At 39.8% G+C, this 11,874-nt stretch overlaps 1 protein-coding gene across 1 annotated transcript in view; it reads right to left on the reverse strand.

Annotated features, from left to right (window-relative positions):
* Window positions 1–8,600: 8,600 nt before the first annotated feature.
* The window catches only part of LOC112109691 (A disintegrin and metalloproteinase with thrombospondin motifs 18), a 102,222-nt gene continuing 98,948 nt past the window's right edge, over window positions 8,601–11,874 (reverse strand). The window contains 1 exon segment of the mRNA XM_026663640.1: window positions 8,601–8,900. Coding sequence (XP_026519425.1) covers window positions 8,785–8,900 — 116 coding nt within the window. The 3' untranslated portion in view covers window positions 8,601–8,784.

Genomic DNA, 11,874 nt, shown 5'->3' on the forward strand with positions numbered 1-11,874 from the left:
TAACACCGTGACTAACCCAGTCAGGTGTGTTCCCTTGCGTAGAACAGGATGAAATATATTGTTTTTTAAAATGAAAATTGGTCTATTTTTAATCAAAATTCATTTCTTTGGACACTTTTTCTGGCTTTTCTGACAGAAATAAAGTGAACATTTTTCACTTGTGGGAAACCAAAAACAACCAAAACAATTTTGGTTTTTGAAAATTAAAAAAAAAAAAAATGATGAAGAGAAGAAAAGAAAAGATTTCAGCCTGCCCTAGTAGATTTCCAATATGGATAGGCACATTGTAGTTCTCAATGGGTCCTGCAGCTTTTTTTAATGGACTGGGTCATGTCCCTAGATCTGCATCCAGACAGGACAGTATATGAGTTGATTTCTCTCCCCCTTCCACATAGGAAAACTTTGTGCTTCCATATCATTGTCCCCCATCTCGGTGGCCCCTGCAGAGAACTCTTGACATGGTCTCCTACAATGGTAGCGAGCAGGGAGTGGGCAGACCACCGCTGGAGGCTGGCTGAATCACATTGAAAATTAGCCAGAAAATCCTGGGGCCCTTCTGCAATTCTAGGCTCATATGTGATTTGGACAAGTCCCTGGTAGCATGATTGCAATAGAGCACCTGTGGTCCACAGCTAATGTGGAGGCATCCCTGTGCAGTGCACACCTGATTTGGGGTGGGCCCCGAGGCCTTTCCTGTTAGACAGGATGACATGGGGAGATCTCAGGGAGGGAATCTTATTAGAAGCTTCCTCCTATCACCCTCCCCCCGATTGCTTTTCCATGGAAAGCAATGATCTGAGTTAATATTTCTATTATAAAAATCCCCGTAAACCTTTTCCAAAGAAGCTATCAGCTCTCAGACATCATTCTGAGAGGATTAATGAACATTGTCACACCAAAACAAAATTAAATTCATCCTCAGCCACCTTAAGTCATTTAAATGATGCTAAGAGACATTTTAAATCCTGACAAGCACAGAAATTCCATCTTAAGGCTGAAATATTGGGTGACAGTGGCTTGACTTAATCCTGGAGGATCAGTCAAAATGTTGAGGCTTATCTAAATGTCTTTGCCTCTGTGGGCAAAATTCAGGCATTAAAACCGAGTCACTTTGTGGTTGAATACTTTATCTATGTTCAGCTATAAAAATATGTAATGTATCATTTCATTGCATGAAATATTACATAGCTACTATAGGAAAGATAGATCTTATTTTTCATGGTGTGTAAGGGGAAGGATGGTCTTAAGGTTAACGCTCTGGACTGGGACTCAGGAGATCTGGGATCCAAACCCAGCCTCGTCATGTACTTCCTGTGTGACTTTGGGCAAGTCACTCATGCTCTCTGTGCCTCAGTTCCCTATCTGTAAAATGGAAATTTGACTACTTCCTTTGCATGTCTTGTCTATTTAGAATGTAAGCTGTTTGAGACAGACACTGTGTCTAGCACAATGGGAAAGTAGTCTTGGTGGGGGATTCCAGGAGCCACTGCAATATAAATGAATAATGACAAATATCAATACCAACTGAATTTTGTGTCATTCACAATCTGAAATATTCTTCCATGAAGGTCCAGAAGACTGTTTCCTGTACAGTTATTTCTTTATCTGTCCATTGCAACCCATACAGTCTTTTTCATCTCTTTCCGATAGGGAGCAGATAGAGGTACTGAGTGACACTTTTACAGATGTGTTCTTTTTCCCATATGCATCATTTGCCCAAACCACTAGGCTCATTTGTGGTTGTTCAAATCACTTCAATGAGGTTGTCTAGTTCTTTTATGGGAGGTGGTTTTCTAAATTATGTCTCACCATTTTACTTACATTATTTGGCATGAACCATTAGAAACTATTGAAGTATTTTCCCCTTGTGCTTGAATTTGAGACCCGTAGCTGAGGTCTGGTATATAAGCCTTCCTTCTTAAGGAAATACCTTTACTTTTCCAGATAATGCAAAGCCTTCTCCTCCTGTCTACCATTTTTGCATGAAATGGCCCAAAAACATTTTAATTCCCTGTTCCTGCTCTCAACATATACCAACAGTGTATCACACCTATAGATTACAATACCTATACACAAAAGGAAAACGTAAAGACTGAATTGCTATCTGAATTCTGACTGTTCTTGACACTGTGTTTTTAATTCAGACTCTAACTTAATTTATATGTAGGCTTGGGTTTGGGCTGTTTTTTTTTTTTAAAAGAGAGATTTAAAATGAATGTACACTATGGTCTGGAGGGACAAAAAATGTATTTTTACTAGTTAGAATTAACCGCATAACTATAAGTGGTGGAAGAAAGCAGCCGCAATGGATGGCCATTACTAACGAGTGAAATTGTCTAAACTGTTTATTCTGCCATCTCATGTTGCCACTTTTATTTATACCATATTAGTCTTTCATTTGCATTATTTAAATCAGATTGTTAGCTATTGAGTTGATTAATTTAGCCTTCTGCTTTAGTTTCACTTTTATGGGCTGATGAGCTAAAGTGGCTTGAGGTTAAACAAAAGCAAGTCCAAACATTAAAAGGGCCTGCTGGATCCGACTCCGCAGAAATTCAGCAGACAGATGAAGCAAGACAAAAGTACAGATCTGCCCTATAGTCTGTCAGTCAATGGCTATGCTGATGGGAGTCAAGTAATGTTTGTAACCCCAAGTAGTAAAACTTCTGAAAGAAGTGAAGGTCTCCAGGCATGACATCTCAGCATTGACTAACATTCTTCAGCAGTTTTGAAGAATAACAGATTGAGAACCTCTGTGAAGAGTGTCATACATTGTGCAGGAAATCAAGACTGATTTGGCTCTTGTTCACATGAGATTGGCTAGTGAAGCATTCAGGGCATTCTTTCTGGCAGTTATAACTTCTTATTTTCAAATGTCTTTTGATGGAACTGAGACATCCTGTCATGCCAAGAGCTCTTTGCAGTCCATTTACAGACAGGATAACTCCCTGAATGTTCTAAGTTTATTAATTTCCACTCCTGATAGTCATTACCTCTATTTATGACTCAGCACCTAACTTGCACTCATCTCTAACTCCCTTCTTGTTTTGACTCACTCCTTTGCTTATCTCACTTTGTTTCTCCATCTCTCCTCAGTTATCCTCTCAGACCTTGGCAGTGTTGTGCATTGCTTTCTAAAGTTAAAGACAAAGCTACGTTACTCAATGGTTCATGCACTGTGCTCTTTCAAATCCCCACTTAAAATTTACCTGTGTTGTGAGGCCCACAAAATGCTCAACGATGGCCAGGCAGCTGGTGTACTATGACCAAGGATTTATTACACAATCATAATTATCTCACTTAGTTTGTGCTCCTCCTGTCTGCTTGGTGCATCCACTCCTTATTTCTCATCATGTAACTGATTGTAACTCTTTGGGTCAGGGACAGTCTTTTCATTGTATGTGTGCAGTGCACAGTAGGGCCCCAGTCACTGATTGTGCGGCACCTATGGGCTATTACAATAGAAATAATAAAGACGGTAATTTATTGTGTTGATGCTTTTGAACAGGATTCACTTTAAAAAGGAAACCAGCAATTTGGCTCCTGTTGCTGTAAAACCACATACAGCAAAATGCTCATCTGCCTCCAGCAACAGTTCACGACTTCCACGAACCTCAGGTAGTTGAGTTTAATTAAAACAATCAACCCATTGATTAACTATCTGTTCAGTTTCAGCAGTGTGATGAAATCTGACTATGGGAAATGCCGGTGTTCCTCTTTCAAAAACCGCCATTCTGCTTTGTAAAGTGAGCCTTGGAGCAAGTAACTCATTGAAAATTGCCAAGCTTAAACCAAATATCAGCATGAGGGTTCAGCAATTCTATATATTGATATATGTTAATGTGGGGTTTATCCAGCAGCATAACAAAACACATTTATGCAATATTGTCTTTTTTCCAATGTTTGGCTCCAGCGCTGTTATTCTTTGGCAGCTGTCAGTCTATTTTAATTCCAAATGGCTGTCCCAGAGTAGAGCACAATTCAGCATCCTAATTTTTGTGGAAATAAATAACTGAAATCAGTGGCTCCTAAACTGTGCTCAATGGAGCAGTTGGTGGTGGTTATTCAAGAGATGGTTGGTCACGTTATTCTAACTCTCCTTTATTTTCACCTCCTGACCTAAACAATATTAAAAGATAGTAACAGCACATTAAATATCATCCTAACATAAATGTTCCATGTAAGGAAGTGTTGACAGGGATGTCATATGATGGTGAATAGGCAAGGGGGTGGCCTATGCAGTTGGGTGGGGAAAGAGGTCCATGGGACAGTCTATTCAGATAGAGTCCACCCTAAGAAATGGTTTGGAAACCCCTGATTAGGGTAATTTATAGTAACAAAAATAATGCAAACAGCATCTCCATCAGCCTACAAGTTATTGTCATGGGAAAGGCTTGGTGGGCCTTAGTTTCTTATTCCCCCTGAGGTGTCATCAAAGAATAAGTAATGAGAAAAAGCTAAAATAGGAAAGCTCCCTGAGCAAACCGCAGTCTCTTCCGAAGTGCAGTGTGCATCTGAAACAAATCCTGTACATAGTGCTCAGCCCGAATAGCTGAGCAGTGAACTAGGGGACTCAGAGCTTTGGAACATCTCGGAAGCGTTCAGTGGTAGCTATTAGATGGCAGTAGCCCCAACAGCTATTGGAGGTATAGACAGCAGATCTGTTGGCCCCTCTCCTAACACTTGGGCCTGGTGGGGTGCAAAGGGAGATACTGGTGAACATTGCTTTTTGGTGAGAAGGGACTGACACCCACCATCCTCCCCCAGCCTTGCAGATAAACACACACACTGGAGCATCATAACGTTCTATTGAATACCTCTATGGCGATGAAGGGAGAGTCACTATATTCAACTTCATCTTTCATCAAAGTGTGCAATTGTACCTCAGTGACCTATTTTATTTCTGTGCATGTAAACTGAGCACACGCAGGTGCGACTTCTGTCCCAACAACTGGAAGTTCCTACTGAAAAATATTAAGATGCTCCACAGGCAAGTAAAGTAAGATAATGGGAGATTTTTCTTGATAGCAAATGCAGTTTCTTACCCAGTGCAACTGCTAACTGATGAAAAAGCAAATAGTCCAAGGAGAACAAATGAACCAAACATGACCTCCTGAACACAGGAGGTTTTTTTGTGATTGTCCTGCCATCATTCTAATAAAACCATGAAGCTGTATCAGTTCAGGCCCTTTTAATGTCTGAAATCTAAACTCCATTCATTGCACAATAGTAATGCAAACAAGCTGCACCTTTTACCCTACATAGTCAAATTGGCAGAAACATTGTGCTCACTCTGTTGAGTAAACTATGGTACATTTCAAATGGATCAACCAGAAAGGTGAACGTCCTTCCAATTTCAAGTGGAATTTAATATCTGGCCTAATTCCTGAAAGTTATGCATCAATCCTGCTGCACTGAATTCCCACTATCATGTCCTAGTTGCAACTCTCTTAATTTTATCTCAGAATCTCAGTGTAATCCATAGTCACCTCACAGTGGACAAATTAGAGAGAGTCCAGCGGTGGGCAATGAAAATTATTAGGGAGCTGGGGCACATGACTTATGAGAGAGGCTGAGGGAACTGGGCTTATTTAGTCTGCAGAAGAGAAGAGTGAGGGGGGAGTTGATAGCTGCTTTCAACTACCCGAAGGGGGGTTTCAAAGAGGATGGAGCTAGGCTCACCACTTCTCAATGGTGGCAGATGACAGAACAAGGAGCAATGGTCTCAAGCTGTAGAGGGGGAAGTCTAGGTTGGATATTAGGAAAAACTATTTCACTAGGAGGGTGGTGAAGCACTGGAGTGGGTCACCTAGGGAGGTGGTGGAATCTCCATCCTTAGAGGTTTTTAAGGCCCGGCATCACAAAGCCCTGGCTGGGATGATTTAGTTGGGGTTGCTCCTGATTTGAGCAGGGGTTGGACTAGATGACCTCCTGAGGTCTCTTCCAACCCTAATCTTCCATGATTCTATGATATTGGCAGCTGACTTCTAGATTCTCACTTGTCCTGGATATAAGTAAAGGGTAAAAAAATCCAGCCATTCTCCCATGACTCTCCTGTATGGTACTTTGACATACACTCTATCTTAATATGTCTGTAACATAATATGAAGCCCTGTCTCTCTTTATGGTACTATACCTATATGTAAATTTATGTACATGCTAATTATTTGCAGGATCAGATCCTCAGAATTAATGGAATGCTTTATCTGGCATCATGGGGGGGTGGGAGGAGGGACTGTTTTTAGCCCTCATTTTGGCAAAGGAAAGCTTGAAAATATGACTCAAATGTTACTGATACAGTAATGTCCACCTGACTTTGCAGAGCCTGAAACAATACCTCTGAGAGGAGTGACCTGTGCCCCATTCATCATAATGAGTTGTTAACACTCAAACCCACTGCTGTGGGAATCCCTCACAAACATCATCCTGACTCAGGACACTTTTAGACAAGGGCCCTTTCTGCAGCCACCCCATCAGGGCTCTGCTAGAGTGGTGTTGGGAGTCTCTCCCAAACCCACACACACAGTCTTGGATAAGAGGGGCTGGAGATAGGGAGCAATGCTGTGAGGAATGGGAAGGGCCCAGCCAGCAGTGGTCGTTCCCCTACATCCGCCCAGTAGACAGTTCTTGTAAGGGCGGGCCTTCCTTCTACCACAGCAGGCTTGGGTAAATCCACAGCATGAGGCGGGTCAACAGCACAGGGGTGGGACTATGGCGTTAGGGAGGGGCCATGGGGCTTGTCAGCCTAGGATACTGTATTTGTCTTAATCTAGAACAATCTGGGATTATTTGCATTAGTATAGATAAACACATACACCATTTACATTACTCTGCATCTATTTATAGCCTCCATATTTTATTCAAGAATTGTACAATTCCAAATATAGTGAAACAGTTAGAGTACTTTATTATAAAACTTATAAAATAATTAAATATTACACTTATATTTTTGCTTTTTTTACACCATAATCCATACTTTCTGACACTATCATTTTCTCTTCTGAACTGTTGTCACTTACTTAAGGAAGTAAGTGATGAAATATAAAGGAAAAGCTATGCATTAATAAATTAATTATTTTACATCAAATAATAAAAGGACACAATTATAAAAACAAAACAAAACAAAAACCCTTGCAGTTTTCCAAGAAAAAAAAGTTATAATTATACAAAGTCCAATATCAAGACAGAGCCTAGCTGATTGAGATATGTTTCCAATCAACATTTCTTAAAGTATCAGAGAATACATGTTTTTCATTTAAATTGTTGCAAAAGGAACTGCTAATTTTAACTGACCACTGTCTGGCATTAGTGCTGAGATGGCTAATCCTAGTTTGAAATGATACTTTAAAAAGCAGGAAAATTGAGCTACATTCATCAAAAGAAGTTGTGGGATTGGGTGGAATTAGATAAATATGTCCCTTATAGCCACTCCCCAGAAAATTACAGTAGGACACAGCCCTGTTTCAGTTACAATGGTTTTGGCAAACAGATTGGGTGTTTTTTCCAATGCAGAAACATTTTAAATGCTACCATTTGATATACGATATCTATTGACTGCTGGATACTGAATGACTACAAATATCATTGCAAGTGCTATAAAATGTTTAAGGAGCCTGACCTAAAAAAGTGTATTTTGAAGATTATCAAAATGTCTAAAAATATGATTGAATTTGATTTTTCTGATTAGATTACTATTTTTTCCAACTGATGATATTTCATGTATCAAGAGTTAACCATTCTGAGAAGTGTGTGTAAATTAACAGACTATCCTATTCCTGCTATTTCTCTTTTGCTAACTGATGAACCAAAATTTGCAGAGAAAGTTGAGATAAAAATAAGTTATTCTTCAGCATATTGGCATTTAAACAATTTAGTTTCTGAAAAACATATTTTGAAGTTTTATTATTTAAAAAAATCAAGTTTAAACCATAAAATAACTTACCTAACGTGCTTAGAATGTTGAAAACAATATAACCATTGAGCTCAATAAATCTTTGAGTTCCTTGAGTTAGTCAAAATGTGAAATTCTATTTTACTTGTATTACACAGCAATACTAAAAGTCCCACATATTCTACTGGCTGAATATTTCTAGGAATACATTTCAAGTTGCTAGTTAACCACCTCTGAGTTTCTACACTAAGCAGAAAGTGTAATTTTTCAAAATAATAAAAACATTAGTATGATGCCAAACTTGCTTTTCCAGCAGCAAGTGTAATACAGAAGCACCATTTACTTTAGTAGTGCACTATTTACTTATTGTAATCACAACACCTGTGATGTGTGACACTTTGCATGCTCTGAGCAACAGCCATATGGACCTCTCTCTCATGAGAACGGTAGTAAACCTCCTTACTTTGAACGGACATTATCATAACAAATACTGAAAAGAAGCAATGGTGATAGACTGAGATATATTCTACTGCCACAGTGTAACCTCCGGCACGGAATTCTCAATCTCTTTTGCTCACATTCTGATAAATTATCCAGATGAGCAAAATGACATATTTAAAGAGTGATGGGAAGAAATGACCCTTGCTTGGGAGTGTTCAAGTGATCCATACTACTCTGTACTTTAGGGAGGTCAGCAAAAAAACCAGTCCTGGATCACCATTTATCTAACAATTACTGTACCTCAGATAGTCCCCTAGAAAGTTACTCTGCCGTACGTCTCTCTTCCATCAGTGGCTTATGTGGCACTAGGTCCTGCCTTAAAGTCAATTGAATTTCCATGTAAACCAAAAGGGAGAATCCTGACCTTGCAGGGTTGCAATAAAATATTGCAATCAGTTCTTCCTTGTGCATGATTTACAGCACTGCTTGCCATAAAATTTGTGGTTGCAGACACCATGCTGGGGAACCAGATGACACCAAGGGAAGAAATCCAGACAAGAGGGATCATCTGAAAGAGGGAAATCCAATCAATATGTGTAGCGTGTATTTCAGCAATTCTGCAAATTAGGCAGTACTTCAGTTTATTGATTTGTACACACTTGCCGATGATGTAAACACGAGGGATGATTCCAGTTAAAGAAGAAGGAGGCCTTGTACACTCTTCTTTTTTAGTACACCTCTACCTCAATGTAACGCTGTCCTCAGGAGCCAAAAAATCTTACCGCGTTATAGGTGAAACTACGTTATATCGAACTTGCTTTGATCCGCCGGAGTGCGCAGCCCTGCCCCCCCAGAGCACTGCTTTACCGCGTTATATCAGAATTTGTGTTATATCGGGTCGCGTTATATCGGGGTAGAGGTGTATCACTTTCTTTTTAATTTATTAGCTCTACTTTTGATGTAATACACTGGCATTATGAGAGGTAAATGAAATAGTTTATAACACAACACTTTAAAAATATCCTACGGTGACATTCTTGGCCCACTGTAGTCAATGAGAGTTTCACCATTGGCTTTACTGAAGCCAAGATTTCATCCCTTATCACTATATTATTTTACAGATTATAACCATTGCAATAAAACCAACTATTTACACAAATGGGTCCACCTCTGAGCCCTATGCTAATGAATATTACTCTACCCTTTCTTTGATCTGCAGAGAAAATAGTTCAGGCTCTGAGAGTGTGTGTATGTACATACTCTACAGAAGTAAATCTAAATGTTCAGACAACAAGCTCTGTATGTGTGTGCACAAAATTGCTTGTGTACATATGTGTACCCACATTTTACGGGTGCGGGGAGGAGGGTTCAGTTTCAATTATCTAAGCCTAAGTGCACAGAAGGGTTAAAATTTGCATCCACAAAGCAAAATCTATGGTAAGGTCCCTACTTTTGAGACCCCAAGTTTGCATCTTCAAATGGGGAGACATCTAAATTCTGTCATTTATATTCATGTTTCATTCATTAAAATCTGAACGGGGGCCCCAATATAATAATCAAGCTCTTTATCAGATTATATGACACGGTAATTTAGGGTGGGATTTTTCAAAAATGCTTAACGTTGGCCTTCCTCTGCTCCCACTTCAGTGGTGACATTCTCATTGACTTTAATGGGAGCAGAGTTAGGCCAACTTTGTGTGTTTGAAAATCCCACCTTTAATTAAAAAAAAAAAAACAGACACTAAAATGCAGATGAATTTTTTGCTTCATTTATTTCTGTATATGATTCACACACATACAGCCCAGTGGGTTAAAAAATATTTCATGGCCATCCCATTCTATGTGTTTGCAGTCGCTGCTTTATGCTTCTTTTAAAGTACATAGTGATGATTCATATGGATGATTTATAAACGAATTCAAAACGCATGAGAAGCATGAAGACTTTTAAGTGAGGTTTAGAAAAATTTATAGCTAAATTGAACTCTTAAATGAGCATGGGAAAACATTCCATTCTGCCTTCACAACTACTGTACACATGGTCAGTAAAGGGAATTTACAAGGATTCTTACTCAAAAAATCTAGCTACTGTTGCCTGTGTTCTCAGATCAGCTACTAAAGGGGTGGCACACAGAAAATGATCTCACTCTCAGACCATACAGACTCCCTCATATCTGTAACAGCAGAGTTACACAGCCACACCCACCTCTGTTTTATTAGTTGCCACTTCCCTGTGTTGTCTTCTTTTTAAAGAAGGGTTAAGTGTTTTGTTTTGAAACCCCCTCAAAAGATGGCATGCATGAGACACATAATCTGACACGAGACGTCACTGTCTAATAAAATGCTTTTCCCCTCAATAACACATTGCAAGCAACGTCACATAGTAACAGACTGGTGCTGGACAAACTGCACTCTGGGAAGTAGGTGGCACATACCTTGCTGCAGCATTTCCCCGCTAGAGACCAGCATTCAAATTCCAATTTGAATGTCAAGTAGGAAGGAGATGGTCCCAGCTTTGCATCTTTTGGCCCATTATCCACCATACCAAGACAAAACCACCACACAGTTTACCAAGTCTGACAGTGAATGCTCAAGAGAGGACTATGACTTGAGGGGGAAGGGCATTGCAAGTGATGACCGAGAAGCATATGCAGAATTATGAGTGGAAAGTTCTCACAGCACATTCTCCAACCCAGTCAGGCTCCTAAGTCACTTAGGGTAAATTTTAAAAAGTGATTGAGTCTCATTTTCAAAAGTGACCTAGGCACATGGGAGCATTCACAGTCAATGGAACATAACAGAACCCATGGCACATAAGTCCCTTTTGAAGATGGGATTTAGGCACTTGAAAAGAATTACTTTTAGGACCTAATCCAGAGACTGCTGAAGTCAATGGAAAGACTCCCATTGATTCCAGTTAGTATGGTCCCTCATTTTCATGAATGTCAATTTCTTTAAAAAATGTAGTTTTTCTTTTAAGATGCTCCAAGTATCTTGGATTTACTGTCTATATGTTACAGTACCTGTTGCTGTCTCTGGTAGAGTGATGAAAATGAGAAAAAATTGCTAGAGGGGAGACCCAAATTGTTTAGGAGAGCATGATAACGCTCCCTGAAACGTTTATTTCTTCTCCACGATCTCTCCCTAATGGCTCACAGAGCTGGAGCTGTGCGGCTGTTAATTGAGAGTGATTTGCTTCCATGTGATTGCAGCACAGCTGGCCCCTTCTCCATGCGTGGGTTTGGATGGAGAGTTAGAGAGCAGTGGAGAGATAATTGATCTCCAGAGTCTGAAGAACCAGTTACAAAACAGGGGAAAGAGCTTCTACAGCTGTGGGGAGGGAGAGAAAGTGGCCAAGACCAAAATGAATAACAGATACCAGCCCAGACATGAAATATGGCTGGGGGGAGGCATGTTGGGGGGTGATGGGTTTGCTATACCATGACAGAAAGTGATTTAATAAATTCACAAAACAAATTCTGAAGCACAGCAGAACTTCCCAGAAGATTTGGAACTAACTTCTGAGTCTTTAGAACTGTTTAGTC

This window comes from Terrapene carolina, unplaced genomic scaffold (genome assembly GCF_002925995.2).
Source record: "Terrapene carolina triunguis isolate 2854851 unplaced genomic scaffold, T_m_triunguis-2.0 Scaffold33891, whole genome shotgun sequence".
Classification (NCBI taxonomy): Eukaryota; Metazoa; Chordata; order Testudines; family Emydidae; genus Terrapene; species Terrapene triunguis.